At 37.3% G+C, this 20,791-nt stretch overlaps 1 protein-coding gene across 2 annotated transcripts in view; it reads right to left on the bottom strand.

Moving 5' to 3' along the window:
* Nucleotides 1-3,918: 3,918 nt before the first annotated feature.
* sens (senseless) overlaps nt 3,919-20,791 on the bottom strand; it is an 81,471-nt gene continuing 64,598 nt past the window's right edge. For both annotated transcript variants that reach the window (XM_067083315.1, XM_067083316.1), the window contains 4 exons: nt 17,982-18,179; nt 16,941-17,536; nt 16,011-16,161; nt 3,919-8,791 (listed from right to left, as the gene is read on the bottom strand). In XM_067083315.1, coding sequence (XP_066939416.1) covers nt 8,367-8,791; nt 16,011-16,161; nt 16,941-17,536; nt 17,982-18,179 — 1,370 coding nt within the window. In that variant the 3' untranslated portion in view covers nt 3,919-8,366. The remainder of the gene's footprint in view (nt 8,792-16,010; nt 16,162-16,940; nt 17,537-17,981; nt 18,180-20,791) is intronic.

Here is a 20,791-nt window from a genome sequence, read left to right on the forward strand (position 1 = left end):
GACCTATACAGACTTACCCTTACCTAACCTCACTTCGGACACCGTTCCCTAACATAGCCTGAGGGAGGGGAAGGGGGTTTGCCCTCCCTTGATTCCCAAAGTCAGTCGTGACCCCTCACTTCACATTATAACTCCATCTAAGCTTTTGCTTCCCTCTTGACCGTCTACCCATAATAGGATTTATCCATACCTTCTTCACGCCTTCCTTCCTGCTCATCCTTACCAAGTGCCCATAATATCTCAATCTCGACTTATCTCAATCTCAATTATATCAGTAGTCTTTAGGCTACCTAGTGCTACCTGTAATATATGGCTTTTCTAAAAATTTTTCTTCGTGACCCTTTAAATGTCATTGAATATTGTCGGATTACAGTAAAAACACACTGATAATGGATAAGACCCGGATTACGGTAAAAAGACATTAATAGGCAATACCAATATTACAGTAAAAATACATTTATAATAGGTAATACAGTATTTGTAATGCTACTTTTAGTGCTGGAAATTCTCTAACTTCTTGCTTACCTTGAATAGGTCAGGGTTTAAAAAATACAGGGGGTAATATGACGAGTAACGTCAAAAACATAAAAAACGATGTATATCAGCAACTCGTTGGACGCCTGGAAATGTCTTACCAACAAAATCAGTCCGCTTTTGAAAAAGAATAACACTATCTAAGCAATATGGCGCGGATCTTTCCTAGATAGTGACCCCCAGTAAAGTTCGACGGTCATTCCCAACGGGCTTCTACTAAACACGCCGCAAACGTGGATACATACCGGGTTAAAACCCTATGGGGTCATTGTCTAGACAAGATCCTAGTGCTCTGTGATATAAAACTTATGAATCACAGCGATTATAGTGTGCAATATTAATCTGATAAAGCAGTAAATGAGCTTAAGATAACATACTTAATACTGCCAACTACAAGTAGGCAACTATAAGTCTGCCTCAAAATAGTACACACGAATTGTTAAAGCCTGCCGGACTTGTACACCAGAATTCACTACCATTATAGGCCTTCGGTATATTCTTGGTAGTCATACTGTCATGCTCCCCGTGCAAAAATTAAACCATGACAGACCTTTGTAATCCTTGTTCATAAGCAAAATAAATATCAATTTCATCGGCAACTTCATGACCCTAAACCTTAAGCAGTTCTCGTCATATCAATTATTCTACTAAACCGAGTAACTAAGAATAACCTTAATAAAAAAAAAACTATTAGCAAACAAAGACATGACCATTAACCGAGGCTTACCACGTAAAGAGCAGTCCATATGTGGGTTAGGTCCTATACCACATACGTTTGACAAGGCTTTGTTGAACAGTTGATTTTTCGTTATCTTACACCCTAACCTAACTCATATTCCAGTCCTGTTGGAATGAAGACAGCCTCTACCATTGATTTGGCAAAGTAAATGGTCTATTTTTTTTTTTTTTACCTTGCAAAGAAATTCCAGATCATCTGAACGTCATGTGTAAATAGTCTTCAGTGAATCACTGGGCTAATCCTTTTTAAGGGTCATTCAAGGACACTTTTTGGAAAAGGCCCACATTGGATTATGAACATTTGTCCCATAAATGAAATATTAATGACAAAAAATCATGCAGTTTATATCCTCTACTCTGACCAAATCTGCCAAACTCTTACCACCAACACTGCCCCCCAACCCCCAGGCTCAAGTCATAGCCTACCACACAACTCTCCCCCAACCCGCTTCGCCCTTCCAAGAACTGCAGACAACAAAGTTCTCTAAAATACCTATCCAATCGGCATAAGTGAACCCTACAGGATTCTAAGTTTATAGGGCCACAGTTAGGTCACTTGACCAACGTGATAAAGCTCAAATCTATTCTCTTCAACTTACGCGATTCGTTGTTTCCGTAAATACTTAGCTTTGAGGAGAATAACTGGCAGGAAGCTTGTAACAGGTAGGTCTAACTGAGCACCACTAATTCAGGTCGACGATTTCAACTAAAAGTAAAAAAACTACTTTCCTAAGAACACCAGCCTGCGTACCGGCTTATCTATGTCAATTGAAAGTTACAGCAAGTGCACCAGTTTATTGTTCTTCGCGAGATTCCTTCCCGTATTCTTACGGAACAAGATATAAAACAGAAAATCACTGGTCATGAATGATAATTAAATACAGCAAATTTGATTTATAGATTCGACTTTAAAGTATCGCTCCGTATTCAGCTACCCCTTTCATCTACAAAGAAACGCACTGATCAGGGGTAATCGTCAAACGGGAATGAGAGCTAATAATTAACACCTACTTGTTAGAAAAATTTTGGGTAAAACTATAGGGTAGCTCAGCGTCGCCGACGGCACTATAACTTGACTTTTTCTACAGTTTTTTGGTTGCTAATTATGAATTTACCTTTCATTATTGGCGCTCGAGTCTAATTAACCTGTAATTAACCCGTGAAGTCCATCCAACAAGGGGTTTCCATACGCGATCTTCACAAGACAGAGCACGGGTTCGTCTGTTTCGAACGGTTCATATCCCGTCCGGCAAGTGCAGTAACTTGTTAACGTATGGGTACCCAACCCCCACCCCCCGGGCCAGTACTAAACACGGCGAAGGGACATTCCATTTGGCCGACAACAAACACAAGCACCGCCAGTATCAGAACCCCTTAAAGTGTAGAAAAAACCAGTTGAAAGGGTAAAAACAGGCGCGGAGCTAATATATAGAATGACCAAATTTTGTCTAGATGACATATGATAGCTTCCCTGTGCTTTTCATCTTTCACAAATACCAAATCAGCTCCAAGCTCCCCAATCACGTTCTCGACCAAGTACGTCTGGGTCTTCCAACTCATCTAATGCCTAAAGGAGCCCAGCTGGCACTATCACGTACCATTCCCCAAGGGGTTGTGCGAAGTGCATGTCGAAGCAATTTCCATTTTCCTTCTTAACATTATCTCAAGTACATTTTTATGGGATCCTTTCTAACATTATCCAATCAACCAAAGTGAATCCTGCATGACTAGATATTTCCTTGACCATAGAAATCTGCCCTCCACTAGACAAGCAATAGACCTATAAGGTCTGTTGACTTACATAAACCCCGAGCTTACTTCTTTCAGCAGCACCGCTTATACCCAATCCGGCAATGAAGCCTGATATTATGAGCAAGACTTCTGGTATCCATATATAATGAAATAAACATATGCAGTAGAACCCACTGATCACTTTCACCTGATATATACAGTATTATTCCTACTGGCCTCAACGTTGTCTAAACTTTTCTCGGTTCCTTGTCATTTACACAGCCTTGAATCTGAAATGGTAATGAATGTATACTTGCCACACACTCTAAATCCTTTGTTCTATCGTCCTTGGAGTAACGTTTCTCAGTACGAATGTCAACAACCCGGAGGTTTCTCGATTGGAAAATTGAGCTTAGTTTCTATTTTCCTTTTCCTGTCAGTGACAAATGCAATTCAGGCAGTCGTACCTATACTTCTTGCGTTAACACGTGCCATTCTTCGCGCAGAGCGAAGACATCTGCCGACTGTAGAGGCTCTGTGAAGACAGCCAGGCTAGGGTACGTTTGGTGCATTCAGAAGAAAATTACGGAGCAGGTTTTTTGGGGGGTATGTTTTTCCTTGGTGATGCTCGTTAGATAAAACCAGGCTATGCACCTGTCATTTATCTGGTTTACACTTTTCTCTCGCAATTATTTGTTTGTTTACATGTTATTAGCCTATGTTCACTTAATTTTACTCTTGGTTTCTTATTTTTTCATTCGCATTTCCGTATGTTCCATTCTGGAAGTCTTACTTAACCCAGCCAATTGTCTTTCTTTTTGAGCATGCGTGCGCACTAAGGCGAGTCGGTTTTGAATAACAACAATAAAAGGTCACGTGATCAAAATCGAAAGGGAAAATTATAAAAAAACAACCTTTAGAAACATGAGAAGATATTTTATTTTCCTTAATGTTAGGCATACATTAAAATTCATCTGCGTATCTGACTACTTTTTTCCGAACGTAAGTAAATAAGGTTGTCTTTATGTCGCTGACGAAGGTGTGAGGGACAAAAAAGCTTGAAAATGCATAGAAGGAGGACGAATAAATAGGCTTAGTGTATAGAATACGACAGAACAAAGAAATAAATAAAAGTACATCGAATTGGTGAGATTGTGAGAAATCATATAATCATTAGGATAGCTTTGAGGAAAGAAAGAGAAAAAACCCTTGGCTTTGAGCATTCTAAAGGAGAAATATTCAACATATTCCACTAAGCTCTGTTACTAGAGAGAGAGAGAGAGAGAGAGAGAGAGAGAGAGAGAGAGAGAGAGAGAGAGAGAGACATGTCGACAATCGGGAGAGACAAATCTTTGGCATTGTATACACAAAATATTTACAACATACGAGCCAAAAGATAAAAAGATAAAAAACATTGAACATGACAGGCACAACTTTGCAGTGGATCCTTGGAACTTCGTAGGCCTATAGGGACGTTTGTGTGTCGCTGAGAGGAATGTTTAAGTTGGCTGAAACTCAAAATTCAAACTCAGGAAATGATCACCAATTCGTGAGGTTGACTCTGGCTGCGTAACTTTCCTGCACTGATCAAACCTTCACACCTTGAGAAATGATATTGTACCTGAACTAGACCAAGACTGAGGGGTTGGGGTGGGGTTTGGTGGTTGTGCGGGTATGGATAAAAGGGTACGGGGGTTAGGGGTTGTTACTTGAAAACACAGGATCCAACGCAAGGTGGTAACAATGTTCCTTATAAAACTCAGCGTTGCCAAAGACTAAGTTAGTCTTCGACTAAATCAGAATGACCAATGACTTTGAACACATACTCCTTCATATATATATATATATATATATATATATATATATATATATATATATATATATATATATATATATATATATATATATATATATATATATATATATCAAAGTCAATGGCCAGCATACAGCATGAAAGAGAAAATACAATTTACATACAAATACCAATCACTTACGACATTTTCATTTTTATTTTCGTAGATTTACTCTTGCCATTTATATCTTTCGGGCACGATCTAAAGAGAATTTTACATTATACAGTAATATATATATATATATATATATATATATATATATATATATATATATTAACTGAACTGGGGTGTTACAAATTTCACAGCAGTTGATCGAAGATTTGAAAACTCAGCATCTTCGAAGTTTAAAAATGCCTGCTTTAACACTATGAAAAGGATTGCAATGTGTAGCATTTTTTTGGACGGCATTCTTTCTGGAATTTGGGGAGGCTGGGAATTCAGTATTTAATGGTGGATGACCTTTCTCGTATTTGGAGTGACTAGGAATTTATTATAGGACGGACGAGGATTTTCCCGGTACTAGGAGAAACTGGAATTTAATGTTTATTGACGACAATCTTTTCGATATTTGGGGATATTGGAAATTTTGTTACCGGATAATAGTATTTCCGGTATGTGAAGAGACTGGTAACTTAATATTTAATGGACGGTAGTATTTCCTGCAATGGGAAAGAAAGGAGCCACTATTTAAAGGACGGCTGTTTTCCCTGTATTTAGACTGAATAAGGATTTCATCACTTAGCAGACGACAATTTTTCCGATTAGCTAAAAACTCTGTATAGGTAAAATCCCCAGAGTTTATAAATATTCCTACGAACCAGCTTTAAAGGTCATTTGTTTATCTAAGTTTATGAATCATTGTGTCGACCACATTTTCGAAGACAAATTGATAGTCGAAATAGCCTCAAGTCCACTTGAAATGAAATATTTTAAAGGATGAGACCTAAGGCTGAATATTTCACTGAGAAAGACAGTTTTGTGGAGATCTACTCCAACACATGTTCTGTTATCTTCAGGTTAATATTTAGTCTTTTAAAATGCCTGCTTAGTCTCCAAGTGGTCATCTCTCTTAATCCTCATCATCACTGTTATCATAATCATCGTCATCCTTAGCATTTAAACACAAACTGTTATGGTTTCTGTGAATTTGAACGACGACACTCGATGATTACAAGAAAAATAACAATAACAGCAAACACTGAACACCCTCGGAAAGACATTTTACTCAAGTCGACAATGATATATATATATATAAAGGCACATCGTGAACGCCCATAGAAACTGATTTATATCCTCTGCGTGTGCTTCACAGTTCTACCATACAAAGGTAACCACAATAACTGACAATTATTTTTATCTAGGAGGGGGACGGCTACGTGTGGACGTGTGCATATGCAGGTGGATGTCTAAAACTGACACCCGTCTACCCTGCATATACTTCCAAGTATTATGTATGAATGTATCTACGTATATGTGTTTATATGCAGTGAACTTATCTGGACGGATTTTTTCATTTTTATCATACATAAAGGTGCATGTAAATGAAAAAAAAAAATTTTAATGAATCACAATATCACACCTTTTTTTACTTGACTCTCCTTACGCAAAATTAAAAAAAAAATAATAATAATAATGAACAGCAGAGAGAAGTAAACCTAAGAAAATACAACACACTGTTACGAGTACACCAAGACAAATATGGTATGACTTACTGTTTACTTTGGTTTGATGCTAAAAAATGACTAGTCCCTAACGGTATGACGAGGAACTCTGGCCGGCTAGCGGCCATTTTCACTGGTCGTGTAGTTCGCTTCTCAGTCTGTGGCATTCCTGGAGATCTGTGTTGCTTTTCTTGGCTATTCAGCCAGCCTGCCAGTCACCTGATGGGCCATTTACCCCTGGTGCTCAGGCTGACTGGTTTCTGATGTCCAGAGCTGGTCTGGTACATTGGCGAGTTACTGTAGAACTCTACGTTTTATTCTGGAATCTTCAGAACTGGTCCGGCATACTGAAGAATGAGCATAACACTCTACATCTTATTCTGGAATTTGTTAAACTGCAAGCTCAGGTCTGGAAACCTCTCGGGTTGTATGATTTTTTGCTTTAAACCAACAGATTTTCTAACTGTAGTTTCTGCACTCCGGAAGCCTCGTGGAGCACATGTTTTCACAGCATTTGAACCTGTTGGTTTCAGAAATGTTTAGTTTCTGTACATACTCATTGCTTCTTGAATGATTCCCTTTCATTCCTCAGACCCTGCTTACTAGACAAGTAAGGAGATCTATTACTCCAGTCATACTTCTATGCTCTTCATCGTATTTGCGTAAGAGTTTAAGCTTCTTGCTCATAAAAATGTTCTAAGAATCTTGACCTTTTCTGCTAAATATTTTCTCCAGTTCTGAGCAAATCTGTTGTGTTACACTGTCTCCAGCTATGTACAGTACACTGCTCTTAGTGTTCTCACAAAGAAGTGAAATTCTGAGCTGATCTAATTTTATAAACAACACTACCGGAATGATAGGCACTTGAGTAAAAGCATTTCATCATGAATGTTTTCATGACACTTCTGTACATTTGCTGATACTAGGCCCACAGATCCCAACACTTAAAGAAAGGGTAATTATTCCAGTACTTGTTCTGATACTGTAAAGAGATCTTCTTGAGATGCTGGGGACCCCCACAGACTGTGAATTGAACACTGGGTGATCTGAACCGGACTTCAGTGTCAGGCTTCTTTTGAGTAATACTGAACTGAAATTAATTAAAGAAAAAAAAAGAGAAAAAAATATTTGTACCTCAAGAATGACTACTTCTATGGCCGATCAAGCCAAGACTAATACAATTAAAATTAGAAATAAAAATAATAAAAGTAGATAAGAATCCTGCCCGGCTCATGTGTGAGAGAGAGAAACTTTCCACAAGTCTCCTGAAGGAGATTCAGGCGTTTCAGAGACTTAATGAATCTGAACTGTAATGGCACTCTGGCAGTAAGAGCCTTCAGAAACAACAAGTTTTTTTTAATCATGACACCCTTTATCTGCAACTTTTTCTGAAAGGTCACATACTTTTTCAAGTGTTTTTTTTAGAGGGAGAGAGCACAAATCACTGTCATTCAATGCACATTTGCTATATAACGATTTGTTTGCACTACACACCAAGACTTTGACTACACAGCACGATTGGTGGCGCTAGTTATTGAGCAAATACAGAAGGCGCCCTACAGTACACTGTGGATTCTACAGACATGCTTAGTACATAAAAGCTACAATTTGGGATTCGTGCATCTCAGTGAACCAGAGCAAATAACTGGTTTTCATCTTACAGTTCACATTAGCCTCTTCTGCCATCCAGTTCACGATTTCACAGGAGCTGCCGAGAGGCGTTTGATCAAACTACTTCCGAGCCGGATTGTATACACTTCGACTCGCTATCTGTCACCTTCCTTATCATGGAGAGCAGTGGCTTAGGTCCACCATAAAAAGAGGGGGGTAGGGGGGCTACGCATGCACCTTAGGTCTCCCCTTTTATCCCGCTCCATACCAGAGGATTCAGGATGGGGGGCGTCGCTGGTGTTGTTTCGCTGGAGATCAGAGATGATGACGATGATGAAGAGGACGAAGAAGAAGAGGAGGTTATCGAGGAGTTGTTGTTGCTGCTGCTAGTGTTGTTGTTAGTGGTGGCTTCGTTGTTGTTGTTGTTGTTGTTCTCGGCGGGATCGAGGATCGGAAAGGGCTGGGGAGGGGGAGGTGGGATGTGCTCGCAGTTCGGGTGGACGGATTCTCTGTGTCTCCTGAGGTCGACCTTCCTCTGGAAAGCCTTGTCGCACAGACCGCAGGCGAAGGGCTTGTAGCCCGTGTGCTTCCTCATGTGGGTGATCAGGTTGGAGGACTGGCTGAAAGCCTTGGCGCACACCACGCATTTGTGGGGTTTTTCTCCTGTAGGAGGAAAAAGAAGAAGAACGCGATTGTTAGTCATTAATCGTTATATTATTCAGAGGATGAATCCTACTCATATGGAACAAGCCCACAAAAGCCCACTTCTTGAAATTCAAGCTAGTTACATGTATGCACATTAGAAATATAAAAGGGCAAATTAATATTATAACTTATATTGCTATTATTGTTGGAAAAACAGAAGAATGCGATTGTTAATGACCCAAAGAGGATCGGCTTACATTTCCTTACAGTCGAAATAATAAATAGCACATATCACTATTATTACTAACATTATTATTATTAGTTGCCAAAAGACTTTCAAAGTACAGAATGACCTAACAACAAACAAATAATGACAAATAATTAAATAACAGAACGGAGACCTCTGAACAGATATAAATACAACAAGTCAATAATAATCTCTAATGCATGTAGCCTACATGTTTTAAGTAAGACGCCAACGGAAAATGTATAGAAACACTTGACCAAAACACTTTATCATCTCGCCCACCTCATGTCACTTAAAAGTGCAAAGACGTGACCATCATAGTGAAGGACTTTTTCTTTTGAAGCAGTGAAATATAGTCTATGTTAATCCTCCCTTGGCACATTTCCACGACCCAGAAAGGGCTAAACCACTCACCTATAGAGAGAGAGAGAGAGAGAGAGAGAGAGAGAGAGAGAGAGAGAGAGAGAGAGAGGTAATCTGACGGTACAGCAATAGCTATAAATGTGGATTCCCTGCAGGATTATTGCCAAAACAATTTAGCGGATCATACGTATGTCCTGAATGGCTTAAAGACGTCATTTGATGATGAGAGTGCCACGGTTGTGGTAACACTGCACTCACAGTGTAGCCAGCTCTCTACCGCAGTGTAGCCAATATTGCTCAAATGAAATAGATGGGTTGGTAACCATAAAGGAGAAAGAGAAAATTAGATACAATATTTTTTTTCTCTGTAAGATAATTGTGGAATACACCTGCTGTTCGAATCAATTCATACTATACATTTCTTTAACAGTATTATCGGGGGTAATTTATTTTTAGCACATAATTATGATTGTTTTATTGTGAAATTACATAAAACTTTAAAGTTATCTTACTATTTCTTTCCAAAGATATCTTTCAGAAGGAGAATAAAATTATACAAATGAATTGACATGTATATCACGAATTTTGATTCAAGAAAAGTATTACGGTGAGTTGGAGTGGCCAAATACATACATACTCGTAAATATACATATATTTCTACACATGAATCTGGAAATATGAATTCTGTATGAGTCGAAGGAAGTTAACAATTATGAATGATATAAATATTTATATGAATAATGAACAACTTGAAGACATCCACAAAAGAATGTCACGGTTGTGGCAACATTACACCACAGTGTAGCCAACTGTTAAAAGCAGTATAGCCAACTCAGCCCTCTCTCGATCAATTCCATCCCTTTCCAATCAGGTCCATTAGACTGCCTTTTACACTTGGCACCCATCCCCCCACCCCGACTTTTATTTCCCCCCTCCACCTCCCCTTACCCCCTCCTCCTCCAAGTCTTTCACATAAATTCTGCCTAATAATGAGTTGCACAAGTTCCTCATTTGGCAAACAAACGTAATGGGGCTGTAATTGGATGCCACTGTTTGTTAAATAGGGCAAACTGTTAAGGAGTCTTCGATATGTAGAGAGAGAGAGAGAGAGAGAGAGAGAGAGAGAGAGAGAGAGAGAATTAAAACAATTAAAATAATATAGTGGTGTCTAAGTATGAAGTATGTATGTGTGTGTATATATATATATATATATATATATATATATATATATATATATATATATATATATATATATATATATATATATATATATATATATATATATATATATATATATATATATATATATATATATATAGAGAGAGAGAGAGAGAGAGAGAGAGAGAGAGAGAGAGAGTACACACACACACAAACACAGCAGCACAAGCACAAACGTACACAGATGCATCCTGTACACACACACACACACACACACATACACTACGATACACAAGACCTCATAAATCTAACGGTGTATTACTCCACCTCTTTCCCTTATAAACGCCTTTCAGAAAACGCCTACGAGGAAACGGGGCGCTAAATCGCGACCGTCCATAAGTTCGATTACTTAACTGTAAGTCAAGGGAATCTCGACCACTCGACGCGTTTTTTTACGGCGCGTTTTTGTTCCCGTCCCGCCGCGCGCGTTGGTGGCGAGCACAATTAGCGCTCTTGAATAATTGATGGATTATTGAGCCCTGATGATTAAGATAATTGTGCGCGCTTACGGCGCGTTACACTTTGGTGAATATGGGCGTCGTTATAAAGAAAAACAAAAAAAAAAAAGAATAATGAAGGGCGTGTGGGGAGGGACTTGTATTTTTATTTTTTTTTGTATTTCATGAAATGGTTCAACTTCTCGGGGATACGAACGGAATGTTTCTGATTGGAGAGTGAAAATACAAAATGAGAGATATTGTGAGATATGAGAATACAGGTTGTGGAAGAGAGTGAGAGAGAGAATTGTGAAACTTAATCGAATTAACAGAGAGAGAGAGAGAGAGAGAGAGAGAGAGAGAGAGAGAGAGAGAGAGAGAGAGAGAGAGAAACAATAACCACATAAAAGAGAAAATTAGTGGGCTGGATTAAGGACGGAATGAGAGAGAGAGAGAGAGAGAGAGAGAGAGAGAGAGAGAGAGAGAGAGAGAGAGAGAGAGAGAGAGAGAGAGGTCTCTGACAGCCTTAAATGGACAGAGACAAAACGGCCCATTATCAACCATTAGGAAGAGAAAAAGGCCAAAAAAGGAAGAAAAATAGAAAGAAAAAATCCAAATGATTGAGTGTCTCCCGTAATAGCTTACCTGTTCAGTCTAATCTGAAATTCAGGTAATTCAACACACACACAGGTAAGACTTAATCAGAGAAAGTGACACACCCTAAAAATGAAAATATGGACAGTCTGCCTGCGAATGAGTCTGCAGAATTTAAAAGTGGGTCCTTTCCTGAGGCGATTGAGGTTTGTGTATACAATTTTCCTTTTCTTACTTTTAAAATTTTGTATCTGGAAGTATTTGTGTTTTTTTTATTTTATATCTGGAATTTATTTTATTTTATATATGAAATAATGTCTGCAATTTCTGAAAATTGCATATCTGGAGTCATTTACTAGTTTTTAAAATTTTATATTTGTAATTAAAAAAAAATTTATTTCATAACTGGAATTATTTCTTTTATTTTTTATTTTGTATCTAGAATTATCTCTTTTATTTTTTTTATTTTATATCTGGAATTATTTCTTTTATTTTTCTATTTTATATCTTCAATTATTTCTGTTATTTTTTAGGAATTATTTTTTTAAATTTTATATCAGGAATCATTTCTATTATTTGTTATAAAAGTTTTATATCTGGAATTATATCTGTTACTTTTTAAGGAATTATTCATGTTACCTTTTTAAATTTTATACCTGGAATAATTTCTATTATTTTTTAAAATTTCATATCTGGAATTATTTTTGTTACTTTTTAAATTTTATATCTAGAATTATTTCAATTATTTTCTAAAATTTTATACCTGGAATTAACTGTGCTATTTTCTAAATTTTATATCTGGAATTGTCTGTGTTATTTGACCAAATTTTAAATGTAGAGTCTGTATAATAGTAACGTTCATATTCGTATTCATAAATTAATAACCATATAAATATACATAATATATATATATATATATATATATATATATATATATATATATATATATATATATATATATATATATATATATATACAGTATATATATATATATATATATATATATATATATATATATATATATATATATATATATATATATATATATATTAGCAAGACATACTAGACATATGTAATTTCAATACTACTTCATAATTCGTTACAACAGTAACACATTAATTTATACATAAGTAGCTACAGCACATATGACGAGCATATGTACAGTATGCCAATAAATCATTAAGTCTGACAGCTCTCTCTCTCTCTCTCTCTCTCTCTCTCTCTCTCTCTCTCTCTCTCTCTCTCTCTCTCTCTCTCTCTCTCTCTCTCTCTCAACCCGAGCTATCCCATCAATCATTCGACCTTATCTTCAATTGTAGCGTTTGATAACCCCTACATTAAGTAATGAAAGCGTAGGAAGGATAAATATTATCCGCTCTGTGCTTCCCATCGGGATAATTGAAAATTTATCGCGTTCCTCTTACGGCTTGGGATCGTTATGCCTTGAGAGAGAGAGAGAGAGAGAGAGAGAGAGAGAGAGAGAGAGAGAGAGAGAGAGAGAGAGAGAGAGAGAGAACGAATGTCGCATTTAATTTTTCAGATAAATGAATTGTTCAGTTATTCACAACATCGACTAATATCGCTCAGATATGCTGAGGTGTGTAATGGGAATTACGAATGCATCGAATAAGAAAAATTACGAACAATACGAAAATATAAAAAAAAAGAACTTGGACACTTTGGGAATAAAATGTGAAGAAAAAAACCATCAGGGAAAAAATTATCTCGAGAAAAAAAGGACGATATAAAATTTGAGAGAGTAAAATAATAAAAAAAAAAACTTAAGACAGCAAATGACGTGATTGAAAAGACTATAAAGAATATTAACGAAAAGGGACTAAACATAAAGAAGATAAGAAAGGATGAAAAATTAAGAGAGAACTCAAGCAAGCCGTGAAAATGGAGAAGTGAAGAAGCAGAAGAAGAGGAAGAAGAGAGAAGGAAGAAGTTAAAGAAACCTTCCCTAGCTCACACGGTGCGCCTTTCAAAGGCTTCTGAGAGATTGTATAAAGGGGGAGGGAAGGGGAGAGAGGGAGAAGGGAGGGAGGGAGGGGGGGGGGATGTTCTCTCGAAAAGCTCTTGACAAATGGCGCCTCCTGCCGAAGAAAAGAAGTCTTGAAAGCGTAATTGTGAACGATAGAATTGTCGATATCATGTTACATGGTTCTGGAGGGGAAGAGAGGGGAGAGAGAGAGGGAAGGGAGGGAGGGAGGAGGGGTACAAGCAGGAAGGAAAGGGCATAAAATAAGAGAAGGGGAAGGGAGAAGAGACAGGTAAGAAGAATAACAGCAGCTTAGAGTAAAGAAAAAAAAATTAAGATCTTGAAATCTTCTGGACGAATTAAATATTCAAGGACGTACAGCAGGGATGCAAATAACGAGAGAGAGAGAGAGAGAGAGAGAGAGAGAGAGAGAGAGAGAGAGAGAGAGAGAGAGAGAGAGGACAATCTTTTTTGGACGAATTTAATATTCAAAGACATACAACAGGGACGTAGCTAAACAATGAGAGAGAGAGAAACAAAGATAGACAAAGATAGCTATAGAGAGAGAGAGAGAGAGAGAGAGAGAGAGAGAGAGAGAGAGAGAGAGAGAGAGAGAGATGACTGAAACAGCTTCCCCGCTCAAAACGTGATTTTGTTAACACCTCCGGCCCACAAATATAGCAGAAGTCATACAAGAGGTGCCTGGACTCTACGAGATAGAAAGCTGAGAGTTCGTAATCTACTGAGCTACAGCAAGCAAGGAGTTGCTTTATTTTCTCCTCTTTATTATTATTATTATTATTATTATTATTATTATTATTATTATTATTATTATTATTACTGGGCTAATCAGACGTTGCGTGAGGACGTAAATGAGAAAAATAGAACTGTTTGTTGTTTCCTCTCATCATAAATCGTATTTGTAATTAAATTTATATTTCATTAATCTAGTGATTTTTCTCTTCCCGAAAGAATCAGATATTCAAGTGTTTTAAAATATGTCATTGTGATTCATTTTAACTAAGAATATTTCAACCGTTATGGATCTTTCCGGAACGATGAAATGATTCGTTTACCTATATGATCATTCTTACATTCCAGTTTTGTGAGATAACGAAGTGATTCATTCCTGCTATGAATCATTCAGGAATCCTAGGATCTCGCTCCGTGATTCATTTCACCTTAAAGAGTTATTCAGATTGTCTTGTGAGATGAATGATTCATAAATCGCTGTCTTTCGTTAGATGATGAAGCGATTCATTCCTGCTCAGAATCATTCAAGGAATCAAGGGATCTCGTTCCATGATTCAGTCCATAATGTGATTCATTCTTGCTAAGAATCATTCAGAAATCACCTTTGGGATCTCGTCTGCTGATTCTTTCCATAATGTGATTAATTCTTGCTGAGAATCATTCAGAAATCACCTTTGGGATCTCGTCTCCTGATTCATCCCATAATGTATCTAATTCTTGCAGAGAATCATTCAGGAATCATGGGATTACGTCTTACGATTCATTCCATACTACAGTTTTCCAGACCGTCTTGAAAGACGCAGTGATTCATTCTGTGATATGTTTCCTCACGGAATCACCCAGAAACTGCAATGCTTCGCGGAACGGCCCCGTAATGTCACTGTACCACGTCATATAAGCGGAACACGCCCAAGGTCTGTGTACACAATGTACAAGCAAAGAAGAAGAAGAAGAAGAAAGAGAAAAAACACTCCCATGACATTACACGGTCCATAATCTCGTGTGTGAGAGGGTGTGGCAGAAAAAGTGCCATGCATAACTTCTTATTGGATCCATTAGGAGTCCGGTGTAATGCGGCATTACGCCCTTCTCCTTTGCTGATTAATGGCCGGCAATCAGGTCGCCTCGTTAAGATTCCCTCTCTCTCTCTCTCTCTCTCTCTCTCTCTCTCTGAGTGGAAAAGAGGCACAGACAATTAAAGTGTTTTTACCTGTATGGAAAAGATTGACAACAGACAATTAAATGTTTTTTTATCTTACCTGTATGAATACAGGCTCACTGACAATGAAAGGTTAAGAGAAAAAATAATTCCTACCTATATGGATATAGGTGATTGGTAACTAAGGGTTAATTTTTTTTTTACCTGTGTGGAAACATGGGTCACCTACAATCAAAGAATTAAGATTATTTTTTTAATCTTACATGTAGAATCCGCTAATAATTAAAGAGTTAAGTGAAAATTTTTTTTAGCTTACCTGTGTGAGTATAGGTGTGTTTTTTCAAGTCTTGCCAATTAAGGGTTAAGTTTTTTATTTTACCTGCATGGATAAGACCCACTGACAATCAAAATTGTTTAAATCTTACCTGTAAGGGGCACTAATAATTAAAGAGTTAAGTGAAAAAATTTTTTTTTCTAAATCTTACCTGTGTGAATATAGGTGTGCTTTTTCATATCGGACTTCTGGTGAAATCTCTTTCCGCAGTACTGGCAGGGGTAAGGCCTGGTGTCTGAGTGGATGAGAAGATGTGTGGATAGGGTGGACGATCGCTTGAAACACTTGCCACACTGCTTGCACTGCTCGGAAAAGAAAAAAAAAGTGTTTGAGAAATGTGGTCAGTTGGAGATTTCAGGAAGTCCCTTGTTGCCAGTTATGGGCCCTTGAACGGTTGTTGAGTTTAGCAGTTCTGGTATCAGGGAATGTCTCTCAGCTTTAATAATAATAATAATAATAATAATAATAATAATAATAATTTAATAATAATAATAAAAATAATAATAATAATAAAAATAATAATAATAATAATAATAATAATAATAATAATAATAATAATAATAATAACAGTTATTGGAAATTTACGGAAGTCTCGTGTACAAATTGCGTGCCGTAGAGAAGCTGTTGAGTTTAGCAGTACTGCCCTTATAGATCTCTATCCTTTAATAATAATAATAATAATAATAATAATAATAATAATAATAATAATAATAATAATAATAATAATAATAGAGAAATACTTTTGGTGGACAGATTCCTTCAGGGTATTCTTTAGTAATGACCTTGAGAGCCGGGAAAGTCACACTTGAATTGGTGTTTTTCGTAATAAATCCTAATGAAAACTGGCATGAAATATGCTGAAGATTACTTTAAAAAAATCTTTCTGGAATCATTAAAATCAGTTGGTTCAACTTATTCCAGAGTAAAGGGTCAACCATACGATTCTATAACTAAGCAGAACAGATTAAAACAGAATAACCGACACAGGAGCAATCTGAGAAGCATGGATCTCAACAAAGCAAAAAATATATCAGTCTACTGGAAATCAGATCAACTGGAAACACCCGACCAAAAAACCTACCTGGAACGTCTTCTCTGTCCGAGTGGAGTTGACGGAGGTGAGGTGCGGAGGCTGATTGATGGTCTTCTCGTGATCTGCAGGGTAGGGATCGTACGCCTTCGTGAGCGGGGAATGGGTCCTCTTGATGTGAACGTCTAAATTCAAGGCCGAGCTGAAGGCCTTGGGGCACTGGTGGCAGGTGAAGATGTCCGTGTCCTGGTAGACCGATGTCCAAGGCCACATCCTCTGGCACCAGCTGGAGGAGAGGCCGTCATCCCTCTGGCTCTGAGGGACTTCGCTCTCCTTGTCCCGTGTGGCCAGTCCCTGCAGGTTGACCACGAAGTCGGCGTACTGCCGCAGATCCAGCCGAAGGCTCAAGGGGTCCAGGGCGTGGGCTCGTGGATCCTTGCAGGGGTCGTCTGTGACGACGGCTGGGGCCTCGCAGTCGCTGGAATCCATGGGGCTGAGGCGCCCCGTGGGAGAGGGTAAGGATTCGTCCTTCTCTTCTTGTTCCAGGGCCGAGGCTGGAGACCAGATTGCGGCCTTCGGTCTCGAGCTCTTCAGGGAGAGGTTGAGGGGCTCGTCGCGCTTCTCCGGCGAAGGAGGAGTGGGCCCCACTGGAACGGAGGAGGGAGGGAAGGATATGGAAGTGAGTACAAATGAAGGACAGAGCAGGATTGGGCTTAGGCCTACAGAAATTAACTTTGATCTTCCAATAATTTAAAAATGATTAAAAAAACAAAACACTCAGAAATTATTATCCATAAATTTAAAAAACTGAAGTAAAAAAATTCAAAATAATAGGCCTATATTATTCAGAAAAGCTCTAAAAATCAAAACACAACTTTTCGGAATTTCTTATCAACAAATTTTTTAAAGTAAAAGTAAAAACTTAGAAGTAATAGGCCTGCATTATTCAGAACACCCCTAAAAACAAAACAAAACCTCTTGGAACTTCACATATATAAATTTTAAAAACTGAAAAAAAAAAAATCGACTTATTCATAAATGTTCAAAACTATAAAAAAAAAAAAAAAAAAAAACAACCAAAAAGATCCTCACCTGAGTAATTCTTGCCCTGGGGCATGTGGGAGTTCCAGAGAGATCCCAGGGTAGCGGCAGAGGCGTAGGACCTCATCAGGGTGGAGGAGTATGGGTAGAGGAGCCCCGGTGGGAGGGGCCAGGTGGCACTCAGGTACCCACTAGGGGGTGGCGGGACTGGGGCGGAGGGGATACACCCACTCATTGGGCTTTCGCATTCTGGAAAGAGAGAGAGAATGCAATCAATTATCTGGTTGAGAGTCTCAGAGTCAAAGTTAATAATAATAATAATAATAATAATAATAATAATAATAATAATAATAATAATTAAACTACCCTTCATAACCTGTCTTCATCCAACATAACCTAATAATGAAAAGAACGTAAAGAGAAATTTGAAAAAATAATAATAATAATAATAATAATAATAATAATAATAATAATAATAATAATAATAATAATAATAATAATAAAAAGAAAGTAAAAAAAAATAGGAAAATTTATCTCTTACTGAAAACGAAAAATCTGTATATAAAAAAATTCCTTGAATTCAAAATTCTAATTACAAAAAAAATTCCGTCAATTCAAACGAATGCGCTTAGAACAAACAATAAGGATAATGGGTTTCTTTTTCTCTTCTCTCTCTCTCTCTCTCTCTCTCTCTCTCTCTCTCTCTCTCTCTCTCTCTTAAATAAGAAATGCCTTAAATGTCTATCAGTAGCAAAGAGAGAGAGAGAGAGAGAGAGAGAGAGAGAGAGAGAGAGAGAGAGAGAGAGAGAGTAAATTCCATTTTAATGTGTAATTCAGCTATCATTAATCTTGATTTCTTGGAAATCTGATAAAAGGAAACGTATCATTTCATATTTTCTCATTCTTTGCGGAAAAGCTTAAAGATTTTATTATTATTATTATTATTATTATTATTATTATTATTATTATTATTATTATTATTACCGAAATAAATAAAATAAATAGTTATTAATTCAATAGGAGCTCCACGCACGAAAAGGTCCTCCATCGACTTTCCATGTTCACTCGACCGTACGCTTTAGAGAGAGAGAGAGAGAGTTAGGGTGGCGCCCCCTTCCCCCCATTTTCTCTCTCTCAGTCCCTCTCTCTCTCTCCCTTAAGTAATCCCTCACCCCTACCCTCCTACTCCTACTCTGCTCCATCCCGCCGTCAGGATTGGTTGACAGAAATCTCGGGTCTGAGGTTTAGAGTCCCAGTATGGCTTCCCTCTCGACGTCGCCAGACGCCGCTAGATGCACGATTCTCGACTTTAGATATGTCTATTTTGTTTATGTTTCGTCTACCTCTCGCAGGAGGCTTTTGATGACGTCATCTGGGTTCGAAGCCCTTCTTCAGCCGCGACTTCGGCGTAAGGATTTCAGGTAAAGCGATGGAAAACGGGTATAAATGAGTTGGAAATGTAAATGAAGCGCCCGAAGGCGAAATGGTAAGAAACCAAGCAAATGCGCGCCTCGCCTCCCAGGGGTTTCTGTCGTCTCAGCTGATGTTTTTAATCTGACTTCGTCGAGCCACAACATGGCTACCGTAAGTCCCTCCGAAGAATCTCTCCGCGTCTGGCTGAGACATCTTTAATAAAAGCGTTTCTTTATGGAGGAGAACAGACCTGATATAAGGGTCTTTTAGTGACAGAGAGTAGTTGTCAACGTTCCTCTATGGTACAGAATAAGCCAGATATTAAGGTCTTTCGGTGTGATAAGATATCAATCATTTCTTTGGGAAGCATAAAAATTTTTTAATGATGCTACTCTTTTTCTAAACAATCTAAACAATTTTTAAGGGGGCTAACATTTTTCTAAAGAATTGTCACTAGTGCTCATCTTTTTCTAAACAATTTTCACCAGTGTTGTTCTTTTTCTAAACAATTTTCACAAACAACGTTCACTAGTGTTGACCTTTCCTTAAACAATTTCATCTAGTATTGATCTTTTTCTAAACAATTTTCACTGGTGTTGACCTTTTTCTAAACAATGTTCACTGGTGTTGACCTTTTTCTAAACAATGTTCACGATTTTTAACCTTTTTCTGATAATTTCCACTAGTGTTGACCTTTTTCTAAACAATGTTCACGATTTTTAACCTTTTTCTGATAATTTCCACTAGTGTTGACCTTTTTCTAAAAAATTCCCACTAGTGTTGAACTCTCTCTAAACAATTTCCACTAGTGTTGACCTGTTTCTAAACAAAATTCACAAATGCTGATCTTTTTCTAAACAATGCTCACTGGTACTGACCTTTTTCTGAACAATTTCCACTACTGCTGATCTTTCTCTAAACACTTTTATCTTTTTCTAAACAACATTCAATAGAGGCGATCTTTTCCAAACAGTTTCAGTAAGTTGAACTCTTCATTATTATTATTATTATTATTATTATTATTATTATTATTATTATTATTATTATTATTATTATTATTATTATTATTATTATTCCTTTTACTTATATAAAAAATTCACCATTCCTCAAAGCAAGTTGAACTCATTATTATTATTATTATTATTATTATTATTATTATTATTATTATTATTACTTTCACTTATATAAAAAAAACTCACCTTTCCTCAAAGCGAGCTGAACTTCTTCTTCATTATTATTATTATTATTATTATTATTATTATTATTATTATTATTATTATTATTATTATTATTATTATTATTATTATTCCTTTCACTTATATAAAAAAAAACTCACCATTCCTCAAAGCTTCTCTTCACTATAGCCAATCCCCCTCCTCAGCGACTCAGGACTCCCCCCACAAAACCCAAACCCACCTTGTGGCTCTTACGAAACCCCCATAAATCAC

Source organism: Macrobrachium rosenbergii, chromosome 40 (genome assembly GCF_040412425.1).
Source record: "Macrobrachium rosenbergii isolate ZJJX-2024 chromosome 40, ASM4041242v1, whole genome shotgun sequence".
In the NCBI taxonomy this organism is placed as follows: Eukaryota; Metazoa; Arthropoda; class Malacostraca; order Decapoda; family Palaemonidae; genus Macrobrachium; species Macrobrachium rosenbergii.